The sequence below is a fragment of the Cherax quadricarinatus genome, chromosome 5 (genome assembly GCF_038502225.1).
Source record: "Cherax quadricarinatus isolate ZL_2023a chromosome 5, ASM3850222v1, whole genome shotgun sequence".
NCBI lineage: Eukaryota > Metazoa > Arthropoda > Malacostraca > Decapoda > Parastacidae > Cherax > Cherax quadricarinatus.
Genome location: NC_091296.1, coordinates 53,704,655 through 53,727,154, shown reverse-complemented (window position 1 = coordinate 53,727,154; position 22,500 = coordinate 53,704,655). Strand labels below are relative to the sequence as shown.

Below are 22,500 nucleotides of genomic sequence, written 5' to 3'. Positions count from 1 at the left end.
AAAGAATATTCTAATTTTTTTCCTTGTTTTTAATTAAAAGATGTTGGTGCTCCAGTTGAAGGACCAGAATTTGATCGTGACCTGAGTGGGGAGGAGAAGTATGTTTTCTCACACCTGTTGGCTCCATTTTATCTGACAGTAAGCAGGTACCCAAGGGTTAGGTGACTCGTCACGTGAGGTCACAGACCCTGAGCTGCTTTGGGGATTAGCGTGGACGGTTACAAAGCATAGCTTGCTTCTGCAGTGTTTTAAAAATTGAGGTTGGAGAGTTCAAGGAGGAGGTCTTGCTTCTTCAGGAGGAGATTAGGAGGCTGAAGGTCCACCTCAATGGGTCTGGTAGAGAATGTGAGGTGGCTGGAGTTGTGGGGAATGAGGCTTCTAGCAGTGAGGTGCAGTCTGTCTCTCGCTGTGAGGAGGCTGTAGGTGGGGAGGTAGCAACGGCTACCAGCAGTGAGGTACAGTCCAGCACCTGCTACAAGTGGCGAGTGGTAACCAGTAATGGGAGGAGAATCAGAATAAGGAAAGTTAAGAGTGAAGATCTGAAGGTAGGAAATCGCTTCTCTGTTCTTCAGGATGAATGTACTTCAGTGGCCAGTGAAGGTAAGGGTACTACTGCCCCTGCTAACAGAGGTAAACTCATTCTTGTGGTTGGTGACTCTCAGGTAAGATATATTGACCGTGCTTTTTGTAATAGGAATAAGAAGATAAGATAAGATAAGATTTCGTTCGGATTTTTAACCCCGGAGGGTTAGCCACCCAGGATAACCCAAGAAAGTCAGTGCGTCATCGAGGACTGTCTAACTTATTTCCATTGGGGTCCTTAATCTTGTCCCCCAGGATGCGACCCACACCAGTCGACTAACACCCAGGTACCTATTTGCTGCTAGGTGAACAGGACAATAGATGTAAGGAAACGTGTCGAAATGTTTCCACCCGCCGGGAATCGAACCCGGGCCCTCCGTGTGTGAAGCGGGAACTTTAGCCACCAGGCCACCAGGCCTGGTGGCTAAAGTGTGCTTCCCTGGAGCTGGTGTTGGGGACATAGTTAACAGGCTGGATAATATCATGTCAGGTAATGGGAACAAGCCCATTATCTGTCTCAGTGCTGGTGGAAATGATATTGGGAAGGGTAGGAGAGAAGAGCTGCTAGATAAGTACAGGTCAGCTATAGATTTCATTAAGTCTAAGGGAGGGGTCCCAATCATATGTAGCATATTGCCTAGAAGGGGAGTAGGAAATGAATGGTTGTCTAGGGCAATTGGTGTAAATTGCTGGCTAGACAGATACTGCAAGGAACTTGCAATCCCATTCATTGACAACTGGAACAACTTTTATGGCAAACATGATATGTATGCAAGGGATGGGGTACATCTCTCTGGGGCTGGGGTAGTAACACTTGCAAACTCAATTGAGAAGGCCATTGGTGAAATGCCTATGATTTTAAACTGATAGAAGATAGAGGTATGGGTGTGTGTGGGAAACAAGCAGGTTGCAATACTAGGTTTGGAAACAGTAAATGTATAAAAGGCATTCAGCATGAAGTTATAAATAAAGGCAATAGATCAGGTCAGCAAACAAAGGGGGACAGCAGAGGGCAGCAAGGGACTAGCTCCCTTAAGGTTTACTATACTAATAGCAGGAGTGTAAGAAATAAGATAGATGAGCTAAGATTAATTGCAAGTGCAAGAAACATAGATATTATTGCTATAACAGAGACCTGGCTCAATCTGAAAGATAGAGATGCCCTCTGAATGTCACATACAAGGCTATAAATTATTCCACACTGACAAGGTCAACAGGAAGGGTGGTGGAGTAGCGATGTATGTAAGAGACAATTTAAATTGTTGTGTTAGACAAGATATAAAATTAGAAGCGTCGGCCACTGAATCTGTTTGGTTACAGCTTCTCGATGGCCGAGAAAAACTAATTTTGGGTGTGATTTACAGGGCCCCAAATCTTGATAGGGAATGCAGTAAACTTCTATGGGACGAAATTCGTAAGGCATCTACATACGAAAATGTTGTGCTAAGGGGAGATTTCAACTATAGACAGATTGACTGGAGCAATTTGACAGGAAATTTAGAGTCAGGTGACTTTCTTGATACAATCCAGGATTGTTTTTTAAAACAGTTTGTGACAGAGCCAACTAGGGGAAATAACCTCCTTGACCTGGTTCTTGCCAGTAGGGAAACACTAATCAATAATCTTGAGGTTAATGATGAGCTTGGGGAAAGTGATCACAAATCACTCAGTTTTAATATATCATGGAATTCCTCTAATAATGGCAATCAAGTCTCCATCCCTGACTTTCGCTTGGCTGATTTCATAGGACTGAAAAATTACTTAGGTGGACTGAACTGGAATGACCTGACTAAGGGTCAGGTAGGTGGTGATGGTTGCCGATATGACTCTTTCCAGGGCATAGTTCTAGCTGCTCAGTCAAATTATGTTCCAAATAGGGAAATCAGATCAAACAAAAATGATCCTAAATGGATGAACAATAGATTAAAATATCTGATTGGTCAAAAGAGAGGAATATATAGGCAAATCAAAAGAGGAGAGGGGCAATTAAGAAATCAATATATTCAGTTAAAGAGAGAAATAAGAAAGGGAATTAGAAAAGCAAAAAGAAATTATGAGGTTAAAGTTGCAAGAGAATCGAAGACTAACCCAAAAGGATTCTTTCAGGTATACAGAAGTAAGATCAGGGACAAGATAGGCCCACTCAAAAGTTCCTCGGGTCAGCTCACTGACAGTGATAAGGAAATGTGTAGAATTTTTAACACATACTTCCTCTCAGTTTTTACACAGGAGGATACCAGCGATATTCCAGAAATGATAAATTATGTAGAACAGGACGATAATAAACTGTGCACGATTAGGGTCACAAGTGACATGGTCCTTAGGCAAATAGATAAATTAAAACCTAACAAATCCCCAGGCCCTGATGAACTGTATGCAAGGGTTCTAAAGGATTGTAAAGAGGAGCTTAGCAAACCTTTGGCTAATCTTTTCAACATATCACTACAAACTGGCATGGTGCCAGATAAGTGGAAAATAGCAAATGTGATACCTATTTTCAAAGCAGGTGACAGGTCCTTAGCTTCGAACTATAGACCAATAAGCCTAACCTCCATAGTGGGAAAATTTATGGAGTCAATAATTGCCGAGGCAGTTCGTAGCCACCTTGAAAAGCATAAATTAATCAACGAATCTCAGCATGGTTTTACAAAGGGGCGTTCCTGCCTTACGAATTTATTAACTTTTTTCACTAAGCTATTTGAGGAGGTAGATCATGGTAATGAATATGATATTGTGTATATGGACTTCAGTAAGGCTTTTGACAGGGTCCCACATCAGAGACTATTGAGGAAAATTAAGGCACATGAAATAGGAGGAGAAATTTTTTCCTGGATAGAGGCATGGTTGACAAATAGGCAGCAGAGAGTTTGCATAAATGGGGAGAAATCAGAGTGGGGAAGCGTCACGAGCGGTGTTCCACAGGGGTCAGTGTTGGGCCCCCTGCTGTTCACAATCTACATAAACGACATAGATGAGGGCATAAAGAGCGACATCAGCAAGTTTGCCGATGACACCAAAATAGGCCGTCGAATTCATTCTGACGAGGACATTAGAGCACTCCAGGAAGATTTGAATAGACTGATGCAGTGGTCGGAGAAGTGGCAGATGCAGTTTAATATAGACAAATGCAAAGTTCTAAATGTTGGACAGGACAATAACCATGCCACATATAAACTAAATAATGTAGATCTTAATATTACGGATTGCGAAAAAGATTTAGGAGTTCTGGTTAGCAGTAATCTGAAACCAAGACAACAGTGCATAAGTGTTCGCAATAAAGCTAATAGAATCCTTGGCTTCATATCAAGAAGCATAAATAATAGGAGTCCTCAGGTTGTTCTTCAACTCTATACATCCTTGGTTAGGCCTCATTTACATTATGCTGCACAGTTGTGGTCACCGTATTACAGAATGGATATAAATGCTCTGGAAAATGTACAAAGGAGGATGACAAAGTTGATCCCATGTATCAGAAACCTTCCCTATGAGGATAGACTAAGGGCCCTGAATCTGCACTCTCTAGAAAGACGTAGAATTAGGGGGGATATGATTGAGGTGTATAAATGGAAGACAGGAATAAATAAAGGGGATGTAAATAGTGTGCTGAAAATATCTAGCCTAGACAGGACTCGCAGCAATGGTTTTAAGTTGGAAAAATTCAGATTCAGGAAGGATATAGGAAAGTACTGGTTTGGTAATAGAGTTGTGGATGAGTGGAACAAACTCCCAAGTACAGTTATAGAGGCCAGAACCTTGTGTAGCTTTAAAAATAGGTTGGATAAATACATGAGTGGATGTGGGTGGGTGTGAGTTGGACTTGAAAGCTTGTGCTACCAGGTCGGTTGCCGTGTTCCTCCCTTAAGTCAATGTGACCTGACCTGACTAGGTTGGGTGCATTGGCTTAAGCCGGTAGAAGACTTGGACCTGCCTCGCATGGGCCAGTAGGCCTGCTGCAGTGTTCCTTCGTTCTTATGTTCTTATGTTCTTGTAGTAGGTCGCATCTTGGGGAAGAGGACTACAGGACCGGAATGTAAACAAGCCACATTAACTAGATTTGCTGGGTTACTCAGAGGAGAAGAGTGCAACAGACAAGTGCGCTCGGGCTTGGCCCATAGCTGGAGTGTGACTCTCAAAGGATTCTGTAGTGCTTGCTCCCTTAGCACCTCCTGGTATCGTCTGCTGCTATGCAGCTGCCACACCTTTCGAACCCAGTGTGGGCGGGGCTTGTGGCAGCCCAAGGTATCTAGCTTCTCCCTCCAAGCCCCGTGGGGGCGGGGAATGGGGCTAGGCCTGGGGACAGCTGGTCCCAGAAGACGAGGAGGTACTTGTACCTCCTTCCATGGTAGTCATTGGTCTGAGACACTCCCACGACAGGGAGCCAAGGCCGGTCCACCTCTTGGAAAAGGCCCGGGCCGGGCGATTATACCGGAGAATCTTTTACCTACCTACCTACCTACCTACCTACCTACCTACCTGTGATACTATTGTAATCCAAATAGATTTTTCTTTGTTTTCATTTGCAATTTACGACATTATTAAACACAATAGATTCTGGGTTGCTGAAGCATTCACAGGTAAAGTCTCACACGAGGATTAGGCACATTTTTATCTAATTATCTGAATTCTTGTGTTTAGGATCAACTTAGTCATCTGATTAAAACGGAATGTTGTAAAAATAGATATAAATACGGTCCTTTATTGACAACGTTTCACTCACACAGTGCCCTTTATCAAGACACAAACAAATCTGTTTGTGACATGATGAAACGCACTGTGTGAGCGAAACGTTGTCATAGAGGATCGTATTTGCTGCATTTGTGTCTATTTTTCCATCGTGTTGGTATTTTATACTGTTTATCTCCAGCACTGATACGTATTATGTTTTGAAGGTAAAACCAGTAGAGGATGAGGAGGCATCCACAGGATGAAATGTGGGGTAAACCCAATAGATATCTTTAAGATCAACTTTTCCTAGAATGATATTTAAGTCTTAGTTTCCAGTATCAGATAAACTTCTTAATTATTGAAAGATAAAAATGATAAAATATACGTGTCGTGAATATTCAAGCTGCGTGAAAAAGTAGATTTAAGAAATTATCAAACAGTCAAGTTGGGATGGCCCCATCGCTGACAAGGGGCTTGCCAACATGCTCAGGGCTGTAATAAAGTTGGTAGAATTACCGACAATATGTAAAGTAAAAGGACACAAGTGCAACTAATGTGACATTTATTGTGGCAACGTTTCGCTCTCCAGGAGCTTTATCAAGCCATTACAAACAATACATGGACACAGAGGGTATATAAAGGCTCAGAGTGAGGTGAATACTAGTGAGGTACCACTTCGATGTTCACTAGTGGTAGTAGTAGTAGTAGTAGTAGAGGTAGTGACAAAAGTAATACAATATGGTAGAGCAATTAATTCGTACATGAGTAAAAGGATATAAAAGCTATTACTTGGGTAACATATAAATAGGTTGGACAAATATAAACTGGAATGAGGCAGCTTGTTTCAGTGTTCACTCTCTGTGCTTTGTGTAGTATAACAGGAGAGACTATGTGATGGCAGGGTTTACTGTTTTCAGGAGGATTCTTGCTAAGACTTCGGAGATGGTGAAGCTGCCGTTGTTTTGTTTAATTGTATTCGAAACAGCGATCAGTGCTGATTCGAGGCACTTGCGTCTGCGGAAATTAGTTTCTTTGATCACTAATTGGGCGTCTCTGAATTTCATGAGATGATTGGTGGAATTTCGGTGTTGTACACAGGCGTTGTTCAGGTTATCGTTCCTACATGCGTAAATGTGTTCATTGAGGCGGGTGTCGAGGTTTCTGGCTGTTTCACCTACGTAAATCTTGTCACAGCCTCCACAGGGTATAGTGTAAACTCCTGCATTGACTGGTTCGTGGTGCTTGGATTTTGTCCTGGTTATATCCTTTATTGAAGTGCTAGAAGCGATGGCGACTCTGGTGTTAGCTTGTGAAAGTGCTTTTGAGACGTTCAGTGCAACCTGACTGTTGGGAAGAATTATAACTTTGCTGGGAGTGGTGTTGATGCGTGGAGAATTTATGATCTGAAGAGCTCTTTTCTTGCAGTCTTTGATGAAAAAAGAAGGAAAATGTAACTCTGTGAATGTTTGGTGAATGTATGTACACTCCTCGTCAAGAAACTCAGGACTACAAATTCGGTATGCTCTTAGGAAAAACCCGATGATGATGCCTCTTTTGGTCTTGGTATCTTGACTGGAATAGAAGTGTGTGAGATCATTTTTATTGGTGGGTTTCCGATAAACTTGAAATCTTAGGTTGTTGTCTACTTTGTGAATGAGGACGTCGAGGAAAGGTAGCTTGCCATGGGACTCTTCTTCTAGTGTAAACTGGATCGCCGGTTCAACTGCGTTGGGGCTTGCCTGAAGATCCTGTACATCAAAACGTTTTGGAGTTATTACGAGGACATCGTCCACGTAACGTAGCCATTTGACGCTTGAAGGGATGATGTTGGCGAAGTGTTCGGACTCTAGGTGTTCCATGTATAAGTTGGCTAGGACGGCACTTATGGGGGACCCCATTCCCATGCCGTAGGTTTGTTTGTAGAGCTTGTTATTGAAAGAAAAACAGTTGAAATTAACACAGAGTTCAATTAAGTCAACAAAATCTCCGGGAGGTAGAGGAAGATTAAGGTCCTGATTGATTTTACGTCGTAGAACCTCGATGGCTTTTTTGGTAGGTACTTTTGTGAAGAGGGAAGTCACATCCAAACTGCTTAGTTTCTTGTTACGGATGGAGAGGTTACGGATGCGGTTGAGAAGGTCACCTGAGTGTTTAAGATGAGCGGGGCTGATGGTCCCCAGAAGGCAGGAAAGATGTTTGGCAAGAACTCCGGCTAGTTTGTGTGGAGCACTGCCTATTCCTGACGTGATTGGTCTGAGAGGAATATTGTGTTTATGGGTCTTGGGTAAACCATACATGTGTGCTGGTTTAGGGTTGCTTGGTAACAAGTACAGAAGTTTCTTCCCTTCTCTAGTTCGTTTGAGTATTTGTCTGGTTTTGTATAGAAAATCTTTGGTGAGCGTCTCCCACTGTTGAGTGCTGATGGGTTCGTATGTAGATTGATCATTCAAAAGGTCCATCATTTTAGTGTTGTAGTCACTGGTGTTGAGGATGACGACTCCACCTCCTTTGTCGGCGGTGGTGACGATAATGTTGGGGTCGTTGGCGAGGTTCTTAAGGGCAGTGATGTATCGTCTAGGAAGATTAGAAGTAGAAGGTTCACATAAAGCTGCAGTGAGAAGGCCCTGTATATAACCCTTCTGGAAGTTGCTGTCACTGTGTCTATGGTTCCTGGTAACTAGATTTAGTTGATAGTTAGGTTTGCGTATGTTGGTGGTAAATTTGAGTCCCAGACTCAGTGCTTGTTTTTCGTAGTCGGTTAAGGTGCGTGACGATAAGTTGTTTATCAGGGATTCACGTCCCATTTCCTTCCATCGACTGTTAGAGCAGAGGTACTGAAGTTTGCGATTGAGTTTGATCTTCTGTTGGAGGTTAGCTGTGGTGACTGTGCTGAGAATATGTTCAGCAGTGTGTTGGTCAATCTGAAGATTGGCCCTCATATTCCTTGCAGTTTCAAAGGTTTCCTTAGCGATGTTAGAAAGTTCTTCGGCACATTCAGTTAAGTAAGCTTGGGTAGCTGGAGAGAAGGGGTGCTTGGAGTTGGAGAGTTGTGCAGGAGTAGACTTAGGGATCACCTTCTCTGCCAGGCATTCTTGTAGGAAGTTGTGTCTGTTGCGATAGCTGTGAGCACGAAGAAGGGTGTCCAAATAACGTCTGCATGAAATGTCCATTATATTGCGGTGTCCGACAGATTGTAATAAAGTTGGTAGAATTACCGACAATATGTAAAGTAAAAGGACACAAGTGCAACTAATGTGACATTTATTGTGGCAACGTTTCGCTCTCCAGGAGCTTTATCAAGCCATTACAAACAATACATGGACACAGAGGGTATATAAAGGCTCAGAGTGAGGTGAATACTAGTGAGGTACCATTTCGATGTTCACTAGTGGTAGTAGTAGTAGTAGTAGTAGTGGTAGTGACAAAAGTAATACAATATGGTAGAGCAATTAATTCGTACATGAGTAAAAGGATATAAAAGCTATTACTTGGGTAACATATAAATAGGTTGGACAAATATAAACTGGAATGAGGCAGCTTGTTTCAGTGTTCACTCCCTGTGCTTTGTACGAATTAATTGCTCTACCATATTGTATTACTTTTGTCACTACCACTACTACTACTACTACTACTACCACTAGTGAACATCGAAATGGTACCTCACTAGTATTCACCTCACTCTGAGCCTTTATATACCCTCTGTGTCCATGTATTGTTTGTAATGGCTTGATAAAGCTCCTGGAGAGCGAAACGTTGCCACAATAAATGTCACATTAGTTGCACTTGTGTCCTTTTACTTTACATATTGTCGGTAATTCTACCAACTTTATTACAATCTGTCGGACACCGCAACATAATGGACATTTCATGCAGACGTTATTTGGACACCCTTCTTCGTGCTCACAGCTACATGGAACACCTAGAGTCCGAACACTTCGCCAACATCATCCCTTCAAGCGTTACTTGGTTACGTTACGTGGACGATGTCCTCGTAATAACTCCAAAACGTTTTGATGTACGGGATCTTCAGGCAAGGCTCAACGCAGTTGAACCGGCGATCCAGTTTACACTAGAAGAAGAGTCCAATGACAAGCTACCTTTCCTCGACGTCCTCATTCACAAAGTAGACAACAACCTAAGATTTCAAGTTTATCGGAAACCCACCAATAAAAATGATCTCACATACTTCTATTCCAGTCAAGATACCAAGACCAAAAGAGGCATCATCATCGGGTTTTTCCTAAGAGCATACCGAATTTGTAGTCCTGAGTTTCTTGACGAGGAGTGTACATACATTCACCAAACATTCACAGAGTTACATTTTCCTTCTTTTTTCATCAAAGACTGCAAGAAAAGAGCTCTTCAGATCATAAATTCTCCACGCATCAACACCACTCCCAGCAAAGTTATAATTCTTCCCAACAGTCAGGTTGCACTGAACGTCTCAAAAGCACTTTCACAAGCTAACACCAGAGTCGCCATCGCTTCTAGCACTTCAATAAAGGATATAACCAGGACAAAATCCAAGCACCACGAACCAGTCAATGCAGGAGTTTACACTATACCCTGTGGAGGCTGTGACAAGATTTACGTAGGTGAAACAGCCAGAAACCTCGACAACCGCCTCAATGAACACATTTACGCATGTAGGAACGATAACCTGAACAACGCCTGTGTACAACACCGAAATTCCACCAATCATCTCATGAAATTCAGAGACGGCCAATTAGTGATCAAAGAAACTAATTTCCGCAGACGCAAGTGCCTCGAATCAGCACTGATCGCTGTTTCGAATACAATTAAACAAAACAACGGCAGCTTCACCATCTCCGAAGTCTTAGCAAGAATCCTCCTGAAAACAGTAAACCCTGCCATCACATAGTCTCTCCTGTTATACTACACAAAGCACAGAGAGTGAACACTGAAACAAGCTGCCTCATTCCAGTTTATATTTGTCCAACCTATTTATATGTTACCCAAGTAATAGCTTTTATATCCTTTTACTCATGTACGAATGAATTGCTCTTCCATATTGTATTACTTTTGTCACTACCACTACTACTACTACTACTACTACTACCACTAGTGAACATCGAAATGGTACCTCACTAGTATTCACCTCACTCTGAGCCTTTATATACCCTCTGTGTCCATGTATTGTTTGTAATGGCTTGATAAAGCTCCTGGAGAGCGAAACGTTGCCACAATAAATGTCACATTAGTTGCACTTGTGTCCTTTTACTTTACATGCTCAGGGCTGCAACAGTAGACAGGGAGACTGCCAGTCTCCAAGCTGTGAGCGCACATCACTCTGGAGACTTCCCCCAAGCAGTTCTCATTTCGGCAGTGGGAACACTCCTCGACCCACAGACCCTCCATACTGTAGTGGCTCTCCACCTCCCTGTCCCAATTCACACGGAATATACGTATTTTTGCGGCGATGCCCAAGCCGACCAATATGGTCTACATGGTCTTAACTGTTCCAAAACCATGAGCTGGAATGCAAGACACAGAATTCAACGACATCATAAAGAGGAGCCTTGCTACCGCTGGATCCCCAACCGAGAGAGAGCCCTGATGTCTAGCAGCCAACAATACTCACAACCCCGCAAACCACGCCGAGGGATTGCCGTCTATCTTTGGAAGAACAGCAAACTTTTAGCATGAGACACAGTGTTGGGCAACAGAAAGGTGCTGCGTATCACAGGAAGGAGTACAAGATCAACAAGTATAGACTTAAAACATCAGTATCAATATGTCCCAGTGGGATCAGAGACCTTGGGATCATGGGGAAAAGATGCCACACGTTTCCTCAGAGACTTGGGTTTCAGTTTAATTGATACTGCCAGGGTGGCAATTATCATGTTCCAGCACCTTAGCGAGGCCATCCAGAGGGAAAATGCTTGCTGCGTACTTGGCTTGCAGTCAGCTTGAGAGGAGCTGGAGGATATTCATAATCTTTGATATATTGTACCAATGCATTCATGTTTATTCTTTTTAAATAAATTATCCTTATATATATATATATATCACGGGGGGAGTGGAATGATATCTTTCTCCCTCACTCCAGTGAATACATCATCTGGGATCATATTAGCTCGGACCTCCTCCTTTTTTCTGCAACTTTGCAAGTTCCTGATGGTGTGTTGATTGCAGCACGAAAGGCCTAGAACTATCATTCTATTCCCCAGTGGTTGTTTTGCATCTTGTATCGTTTGGTTTGTGATATATATATATATATATATATATATATATATATATATATATATATATATATATATATATATATATATATATATATATATATATATATATATATATATATATAGATATATATATATATATATATATATATATATATATATATATATATATATATATATATATATATATAATGTATATATATACGGTGAGTGAGAAAAGCAGGCTTCATATAGCATACACAATTACTAGCGTCTAAAGCCGATGTCATTTATTGCGATGTCAACTATTCAGATGTTTACATACATTCATCACCAACAATATGAACAAATATATCTCTTGGTACTCAGCCGAAACGCAAATGATTCAAGTAAATCGTAAGAAAAAAAAGAGTGATAATTCCTCAAGGACGGAGGGATGAGCTTCCAATCTACGAACTGGACACCCTTCGTGTGGCGGTGTATCCAATGTTGTATGTTGGTCACTGGCAGCCTCAGTGTTCGTCTTGACACCACTAGGGCAGCAGCACCTGGGATTACATATTCTCTGTGAGTTGTTACACACGCATTTTCTCTCTCTATTTCTCTCTCGTACCACAGGCTCCTTCTCCTTTTAATTCTCTCATATTTTTGCATTTCATACATTTAAATTCTGTTATATTTTACATGTTATGCTTTCCTCTATATTAATCATTGAGAACATTTCTTTATATACATTCATGTACACTGAATACATGTTTCAACCTCAACAGTCTCTTGATTACAGTGAACTTGATGGTTGAATCCAAATTTTGATGACTATGGATAAAGATGTTTGATTTTTAACTGTTACGCTTTAAGATGGAGTGAAGAGACAGCGAGCGATACCTGAGAGACATGTTGTTCGAGTGGCACTCAAGAGACAAGTTGTTCGAGTGGCACTCAAGAGACAAGTTGTTCGAGTGGCACTCAAGAAACAAGTTGTTCGAGTGACACTCAAGAGACAGGTTGTTCGAGTGACACTCAAGAGACAAGTTGTTCGAGTGACACTCAAGAAACAAGTTGTTCGAGTGACACTCAAGAAACAAGTTGTTCGAGTGACACTCAAGAGACAAGTTGTTCGAGTGGCACTCAAGAGACAGGTTGTTCGAGTGGCACTCAAGAGACAGGTTGTTCGAGTGGCACTCAAGAGACAGGTTGTTCGAGTGACACTCAAGAGACAAGTTGTTCGAGTGACACTCAAGAGACAGGTTGTTCGAGTGGCACTCAAGAGACAAGTTGTTCGAGTGGCACTCAAGAGACAGGTTGTTCGAGTGACACTCAAGAGACAGGTTGTTCGAGTGGCACTCAAGAGACAAGTTGTTCGAGTGACACTCAAGAGACAGTTGTTCGAGTGACACTCAAGAGACAAGTTGTTCGAGTGACACTCAAGAGACAGTTGTTCGAGTGACACTCAAGAGACAAGTTGTTCGAGTGACATTCAGAGATAGGCTGCTAGAGTGACGCTCTTAGATAATCTTTTCGAGTGATACTCAATAATCAGCTATTCGAGTGTCACTCAGGGATAGGCTGTTTGGGTGACATTTAGCGATAGGCTGTTTGAGAAACACTCGGAGACATTGTATTCGAGAGATACTAAAGGATAGGCTTTTAGTCACACTCAGAGACAGTATGTTTAAGTGGTACTCTGGGAGAGAGTTTTAGTGTTAAGTGGCTATAATAATATGAAATGTTCCTCGTGAGTATAAACAAAAATAATATCGTTAAGTGTATTATGACATGAGGTCTTGTTATTATTGCGCATTTAAATCACAAGTAGAGTGTAGCTGACGAGTAGATATGTAGATTATGTCTACATGATGTGTGGCTGATGTGTAGATGACGTGTATGGCTGAAATATAGGTTAGGCACACGTAAACCACTTAGTCCAGCACGGATAACCCAGGAGTCACTACTGTCGTGGATCCACATTATTATTATAATCAAAAAAGAAGCGCTAAGCCACAAGGGCTATACAGCTCGTGGATCCACAAACTGCCATCGGCTACCCTGTCTTACACATAGTGCCATCGGCTACCCTGTCTTACACATAGTGCCATCGGCTACCCTGTCTTCTCGTATTATTAAAGACACTCTCGTCGCACCCTCGTGTTAGTGTCATCACCACTCAACAGGTCATCTTATGACAAAGGCCCGTGTCAGGTTGTTTTTTTAACCTGACGAGTACACTAACAGCAAGACCATTTAAACAGGATGTCACTGAGCTCTAGGTAGTAATCCAACACATCAAAAAGCGTCTTCTTCTTCTGTCATTAATTCCTCTACTTGTGACTGTATTACATCTATCACTGTCTCTGTCGCTACTACTATTGCTAGTTAGTTAGTTACCATTTTGTCCTAGGCACATGTCGATTAGACACTAGGCCTGTTGTATATGAGCACGTGTGTGTGTGTGTGTGTGTGTGTGTGTGTGTGTGTGTATGTGTGTGTGTGTGTGTATGTGTGTGTGTGTGTGTATGTTAGTTACCATTTTGTCCTAGGCACATGTCGATTGGACACTAGGCCTGTTGTGTATGAGCACGTGTGTGTGTGTTAGTTACCATTTGGTCTAGTGCTAGCCTACCGCTGCTAACTCTGATAACAATTCTAATTCTCTTAGTGTCTTTCAGGAGACAGAGAGCTCTTTATGTCTGCCTCCTGATGAATGAAGACAGCAGCTAACATGTCTTGCTAACTGACAGTGATCGTCAGAATGACATGAACAAGAAGGGACACACAAGTGGATTGTTACACAACCCTTCAGCATAACATTACTAGTGGAACAGAAACAGCTTCATACACTAGTTCTCTGAGTAACTAGCATATTTTTCCAGGGTACTGATGTTAGTGAGAGGCGGGATGAGCACTCTCTTTTCAATGTAACATTAATACTTTCCAGGTGCTGTCTGACCTTGACGGACTCAGTGCTTCTCAAATGATAATAATAATAATAATAATAATAATAATAATAATAATAATAATAATAATAATAATAATAATAATAATAATGAAAATAGAAATACTGCTACCACTACTAATAATATTATTAGTACTAGTATTAATACTAATAATATTATTACAAATAATAATAATAATAATAATAATAATAATAATAATAATAATGTTACATCTTTTTTCCTCTTTCAACAGGAATAAGCAGTTGAAGGAGAAGCAGACGATGTTGTTGCGGTGGTTGGTGGTGGTAGCGGCGGTGTTGTCTCTGAACGCTCAGGTCAACGCACAAAGTACGTTAGCAGTGAGGTTGAGATTGGTAGTGTTTAGTTCGTCAGGAAATAGGAGAAGTGTCTCCTGAAACTGGTCTTTCTTTCACGATGAATCATTAAGTATCCACTGGCCTGCCAGAGGTCTACTGGTATTCCTGGTGTTCCAGTCTTTGATATACTCCGTCTTCATTTAGGGATCATAGAGTGTCTAGTAGCGTGTCTAAACACACGCTGGAGAGTGAGCATGTCACTCTTTTTCTACACAGTCGGTCTCATATATTCATATATATATATATATATATATATATATATATATATATATATATATATATATATATATATATATATATATATATATATATATATATATATATATATATATATGTCGTGCCGAATATGTAAAACTGGTCATTTAGCAAGAACTCATTTAAAATTAAGTCCTTTCTAAAAATTTCTCTTATACGTTTAAAGATTTATTTTTTCATTAATATTAATGTAAATATTTTTAATTTTGCACCAAAAGAATATTAGAAAACTTACCTAACCTTATTATAACAAGAAAATTTTATTTTAGCCTAACCCAACTAAATATATTTTAGATTTGTTTACAATAATTTAATACTAAACAAACACAATGAAATATATTTTTTTTCGTTAGGTTTAGAATGATTTTGGCGAAATTATTGCATACACAAATTTTCACTTGTCCTATATGGCAAGATGAGTGTTGCTATTTAAGCCAAGATCGCAAGTTCTGCCTATTCGCCACGACATATATATATATATATATATATATATATATATATATATATATATATATATATATATATAAACCCATCGGCCGCTTCCCACCAAGGCAGGGTGGTCCGAAAAGAAGAAACGCATCACTCCTCTGTCTTGTCAGAGGCGTGCGGATACTATAGTTGAAAAAGTGCAATATATATCCACCCGTCCATCAGAGACCAGACACTGTGCTTCCCACCTCCAAGACTCAAGTCCGGATAACCGGTTTCCCTGAATCCCTTCATAAATGTTACCTTGCTCACACTCCAACAGCACGTCAGCTCATAAAGATCATTTGCCTCCGCTCGTATATGGGTAATATATAAGAATAACCCATATTCAAAAGCAAAGGAATAACGTTAATATTTCCAGTCTAACTAAACACCTTCCTCAGGCAATACTAAAGTAACTGAAACGAAGTCCTTGTATGAGTCTGGTACCCACGGGTAACGAGCACTAAAATAGGCCTTCTGGCAATGGGACAAAAGAGGTGAGGAGCACTGTAATAGGCATACTGGTCCTTGCTCAGTGACTCCACCCGTCAGCATGGATGTGTTAGGACGCTAACAGGAGGGTGTGGTATCTCTTGTATGGCATACTCCAGCCCAGTGTACTTCAAAGTAGTCATGAGACAGAGGCAATGCAGCTCAGCTACCTCAAAAAGTCTAATAGTTATATTTCAGTTCACAAAATGTCCTGGAACCGGAGTTCAGCACCTTTACAATGCCAAGGAGATTGGTCTTAACAATTAAGCTTAGCAACTGTAGTTTTAAACCCTCGTGAGAATCAAGATCTGAAGGGCAGCCTCCTCAAGAGACCCAGGAACTATAGATCACCACCCTGATATATAATTAATTGCTTTAGAAATTTATGCCACTGTCAATGTTATTTATTTTAGCGTTCATTAAAGTTGAGGGGGTTGTGCTTACAGTATACGGGGATGCCTTTCTCTGCTGAGTGAGGTAAAAGGAGCTAGGTTTGTGGGGTACGGGAATACGTGTTTTGTATTATTAAGGTAGAGGGGGCTCGGACTTTTGTTTACGGGTATACACTTCTCACATCACTGAGGTGAAAGGGACATGGTTGGTTCTTATAGGCATGGGGATATATATCTTTTGGATATCTCAGCGACGAAAACTTTATATATAGTTTTCTTATTGCCTCTGTTGCGCAAATGTTCCCATCACCATAATAACTGGATAGGGCGCTTCACTGGCACCTTCCTCATTCTCTTTTTAGAACCTGTTTCCACAAGGCCAAGTGACGTAATCCTCCCTGGCTAGTGTATGAGAGTTTGAAGCAGCGTTCAGGCCGGGGACTGTAAACTGGTGCGATGGTATTTCCTAGTGATAGATGGAGTGACCTCATCTCTTTCCCTCCCTCCCTACCACATCGATCCCTCCCTTCCTGTGATAATTGTGTCACCTCCTCACTGAGGTCTCCCTCAGCTTATTAAATAACCCACGTTGTTTATTATATATTGTTAGACCAAAACATGTGGTGGAAATACTAACAAGAACTTGCCCAAAGAACACGGCACACATTATTAAATACTAAAGTTTTAAAGTCTCACTTAAGTTCTAAGGTCTGTATCCAGTCGTATCCTCGTATGGTCACCTTCTGCAATAGAACCAACAGTTCTGCTAGTTGGACTATATTGATAAAGCAAATGTTATAAGTAATTCTGCTTATAAAATAATTGATGTTATTAAATCTATTCTCTAGGAGAGTAATGAGTGTCATGAAGGACCACAGGATTCTCCTGGACTTATGATCAACATTTGCAATTAAGAATGCTGGGTGAAATAATTAACATCGATGTTATCACAATGATAGTAATCATCATACATCTTATTAATAAGTATTCGATTAATACTTAAATTAAAATATCGTTTTATCAGAAGTATGCATTTAATTAGACTTAATTTTAGTAAACGATGTTCTGCTTGACACACTAGTCTACTCAACCAGAAAAATCAAGCTGAGAAACTTACCAATTAGATGGATTTCGGTCAATTAGAGGAAAGTATTGCAATCTTGCACAGGCATTGTGCAATGTACGTGATACGAATACTGCAAAGTTTGGCACAGATTTGTAATGCATATAAGTGTTTAACAATTGAAGCGAATCAGACGAAGCATTCACAAGTCATCATTTGGATATTAATTTCTCAAATTTTTCAATAAAAATGGCAGATTAGGAGACAGCCCAAATCTAATTCAAACCTTCCACGGAGAAACACAAGCTCTCAAGTTAAATTGAAGAGGCGTTCTAGCTCGATCGCTAGCACACTCATCTCACACACTGAGATCCGGGGATCGATCCCCCGGTACGGCTGGAAAACAGGACGTGTTTCCATAAATCACCTGCTGTCCATGTTCACCCATCAGTACAATGGGTACCTGGGTGTTAGTCGCATCCTGGGACAAAATTGACTTAATTTTCCCGATATGCTCAGCATAACAAGGGGCTTTCTATAAAGTAGTATGTCATTGATGCCAGCTAGGACTGTATACCTTGTACATGTAATTATAGAAATATAGAAATTATTATTATCAGCCCTGAAGGGTTGAAGCTTCAGTAATCTGATGCGACGCTCGGAAAATATCATATGAGAAGCAGTATTTTAATATACCCAGTTCCTTCCCTCAACCCCTCCCCTTCCCCCCAAAAATGGGAGGAGGCTGCACAGGTCAAAATCGGGCTTATTTAATTGCATACTTTTAAGTTGTCACATATAAACTAAATAATGTAGATCTTAATATTACTGACTGCGAAAAGGATTTAGGAGTTCTGGTTAGCAGTAATTTAAAACCAAGACAACAGTGCATAAGTGTTCGCAATAAAGCTAACAGAATCCTTGGCTTCATATCAAGAAGCACAAATAATAGGAGTCCTGAGGTTGTTCTTCAACTCTATATATCCTTAGGCCTCATTTAGATTATGCTGCTCAGTTTTGGTCACCGTATTACAGAATGGATATACATAAATGCACTGGAAAACGTACAGAGAAGGATGACAAAGTTGATCCCATGTATCAGAAATCTTCCCTATGAGGATAAACTGAGGGCCCTGAATCTGCACTCTCTAGAAAGACGTAGAATTAGGGGGGATATGATCAAGGTGTATAAATGGAAACCAGGAATAAATAAAGGGGATGTAAATAGCGTGCTAAAAATATCTAACATAGAGAGGACTCGCAGCATTGGTTTTAAATTGGAAAAATTCAGATTCAGGAAGGATATAGGAAAGCAGTGGTTTGGTAATAGAGTTGTGGATGAGTGGAACAAACTCCCGAGTACCGTCATAGAAGCTAAGACCTTGTGTAGTTTTAAAAATAGGTTGGATACATGAGTGGGTGTGAGTTGGACCTAAGTGACGTGTCTGACCTCACTAAGTCAGTGAGGTCAGACGGTCAGTGAGGTCAAGGTCACTAGGTCAGTGAGCTTAAGCCGGTAGGGGAACTGGATCTGCCTCGCATAGGCCAGTAGGTGTTCCTTCTTTCTTGTGTTCTTATGTTCTAAGTAAGACTGACCAGCTTTTAAACAAATAATTCAATAAAAAAAAATACTTCCACTAAAGATACTCCAGTGCTTAAGGGTTTGAAGCCGACTAGAACAAGCATTTTCTAGGTTAGAAGCCTCCCCACTCAGGAATAATAGATCAACTAATGATTATAATCGTAACAAGTTTAGTGAACCCATAAAAACTTTATGCTAGAGCAGCGACATTGTTAGGTACAGTGACCTCGTCTACCACTAACTTACTACAAACCTTTCACTGACAGCTACAGAATGCATTATCCGACCAGCATCAGTACTTAAGCCTAGTTAACTATTACCAAGTGAAGGTTCGTGGAACAATTGACAAGTGAAGGTGCCCTCTTCTCAGTTTTATGTAATTCATTACCAAAATTGGTTTCCATGAGGTAACTATAAAAAGCCTCTTTAGATCAGCTTCAAAATTTCAATGTTCGTGTATCCTATTTAGAAGAAAGTTGCCGTTGTTAATGGAATGTGTGGATGCCATTTTTTGACTTTTAATCTTAAACTAGTAAGACAATATTTTCCATTACATAACTGGATTATGCTACCTGAGGGGACTTACTTGTCTTGACGTTGGTGAGGGGACTTACTTGTCTTGACGTTGGTGAGGGGACTTACTTGTCTTGACGTTGGTGAGGGGACTTACTTGTCTTGACGTTGGTGAGGGGACTTACTTGTCTTGACGTTGGTGAGGGGACTTACTTGTCTTGACGTTGGTGAGGGGACTTGTCTTGACGTTGGTGAGGGGACTTACTTGTCTTGACGTTGGTGAGGGGTTTTGATCTAAGGAACTGGACTTATTCTCCCCTTGCTTTAGTCAGATATGCATGCCTCCCATTCCACAGGTGTTAAACTATTCTTACGGGCTTAGCGCTTTCCCCTGAATAAAATAAAGCTGTTGTGAATGGCATCAATATTTATTGGCTGATGCAATATATAAAATGTATGAAACGTGTCTTGGGTATAAACTGTGTATGTACAAGTTTTGTTGTGTTCTGTGTGACTGGAGAATACATCTTACAGTCAATATTATTATTATAATAAAAAAGAAGCGCTAAGCCACAAGGGCTATACAGCATCTTACAGTCAGCATTCAACTTTTAGTGCTGATCTGTTTTGCTTTTCATTTAATGAAGCGTAAGTGCAGGTGTGTAAATTTTTGTTAATTGGTTTCTGTGAAATAACTAGAGAATGTCTTTTCTGATCAGAAATAAGTCACAGTGTTTGACTTTATTGGGTTATCGTAGGTTAAATCAACATAATGTATTTTTATTGGCGCATAAAATCTGTGCTACCTAAAGACAGGGGTTATACTTTGGTATGTTGTGTTTCCAATGCTTAAATAAAAATTGAAACTGATTTTGGCGTGTTTTGGTCCCAGTATACATATCTTTTTATTGAAGAACTTGAGGAAATTGAATTACTGCTTTTCTTGCAATAATTTCTTATTCTGGTGTATTGTAAGATATTGGTCTCTTAGATAACAAGATAATACCTCTTCAGTCTATCTTCAAAGCTGGGTTTTTTTTTATGGTGCAAAGTTTAAATTAGATCTGAGTTGTGTATGTCTTAAATATTAGTTTCCACGTGATGACTTGCAGTATTAGTGTCCATGTGATGATTTGCTATATTAATTTCCATGTGATGACTTCTTAACACTGCTGCTCATTACGTAGCTTCAGATCTACACTGCTAATGTTTAACTTCATGAGGCTCGCATGACGTACTCTGCAGTCCCTGTCATGTACACTGAGGCTCAAGTTATACTAACACAGTTTTCTAGGAATCGTTCAGCGACTATAATACATCTACAGTAGATTTTACACTTGTGGCATACATCATACCTGGTGGAAAACCTGCAACAGCCTCAAATGTACTTAGACTCTCTTCACAACCTATCACCCTAAGAAACAGTAGTAATTCCGACTGTTTGTAATCACTCGATATGCCACTGTTGGTAATAGATTCGTCACTGGATTCTTCACATAAAATTTTACACATATTTTCTTATTTAGTAAATTTCAAAATTTATGTTATTAAGGATAGGTTTAGCTAAGTTTGGTTACGTTAGGTTAGATGGTCGTTCGTCAATAAAAATTTGCATACCACGTCTCCAATAATTGAAGTATAAGATATAGGCGATAAAATATTTTGAAACACTAACAGAAAACTGTAACCCCCCACCCCAACACTATACAATAAACAGTCAGATAACCACTGCTGAAAACTCGTGACGGTCAACATTTGATCGTCTTAGCAGCTGTAAAGTAACGACTGCTATTAAAAGGATAGCTACTCTATGTATTGGCTACAAAGCTTGGTAACAGTAATCCATATAGAGGGATCTAAATTTTAAGATATCTGTATCTGGTTGCATGATTGATCTGAGATCTAAAGAGATTACCATAAGCTTTCGAATAACACCATGTCCGCCTTCTTTGATACTTTCTGAGGAGAGTTATTTGGGAAAAAGCTAATTTAATTAGTGTTCGACCCTGTTTTCTTAATTTAAGGTCATTTCGAACATAACATTATTTAAAACTTGTAAGAACCTTTTCTGTGTAAACAAGACAATTTAGCTGGTGTTTCTGTAGTAAGAACAGATTTTAGATCAAGTTCTCTTTTGTCATCCAGTGCTGTTTAAGTGGGTTATAACACGTTTTCAGTTGACTCCAAGATCGCCATTCTGTGTGGTTTCCAATGGGAAATTGTTTACGTGGCTGTTAAGGTTAGATTTCTTTTCCCAGTCTGTATATAATGTTTGTCACAATAAGCACTTCATTAAAACTTCGCAGTCACTTCCATTACTGTGTTCATAAGACTCATAAATGATGCGCATGTAACATTGACAAAACACTAATTCATGCTTTTTCTCTACCAGGACGCAGGCAACAAAGGCCACAAGGCAGTCCACAAGGCAGGCCACAAGCTCAACAAGTCGGTGGATGTAGCTGCGTGTACCTTGTAGAATGCGCTCCACATCTTAACGAGGTACACTCGTATTATGATTGGCAGTATGTAGTTGACTAATAATATATTCTTCTGTAATAAATGATGCAGTCATGGCTGAAAGCCCAGGTGGTTGTTAGGGAGGTGGTAGTTATGACTAACTGTGTGTACTCTGCGGACTTCGTCCTAAACTTTGACCAGCTACTCATGTGAGACAGGCGGGGACTGTGGCTAGGCCTGGGGACACTTGGTTCCAAAGATGAAGGGGTACTTGTACCTCCTCCCATGGGAGACTTAGGTCTCGAGACACTCCCCAGATAGGGAGCCAAGGCCGGGTCACCACTATTGTTAAAGACCCGGGCCGGGAGAATACCGGTGAATAAATAAAAAAAAGTACGGCTGGCAGTATGAAGAAGAGTAATGACATTTGTTCTTAATCGCCGATGAAGGCGAGCTATTAAGTAGGCTAGGACAGGCCAAAAAGCAGGCCAGGAGACCCTGGAAGTGTCTAACTGCCTGTTTCTTGTAGACTG

The 22,500-nt window shown here is 40.5% G+C and overlaps 1 protein-coding gene across 1 annotated transcript in view; it reads left to right on the top strand.

The window, feature by feature from the left end:
- Nucleotides 1-11,904: 11,904 nt before the first annotated feature.
- Nucleotides 11,905-22,500, top strand: part of LOC128684757 (chorion peroxidase) — a 61,429-nt gene continuing 50,833 nt past the window's right edge. The window contains exons 1-3 of the mRNA XM_070102102.1: nt 11,905-11,996; nt 14,616-14,710; nt 21,900-22,009. Coding sequence (XP_069958203.1) covers nt 11,923-11,996; nt 14,616-14,710; nt 21,900-22,009 — 279 coding nt within the window. The 5' untranslated portion in view covers nt 11,905-11,922. The remainder of the gene's footprint in view (nt 11,997-14,615; nt 14,711-21,899; nt 22,010-22,500) is intronic.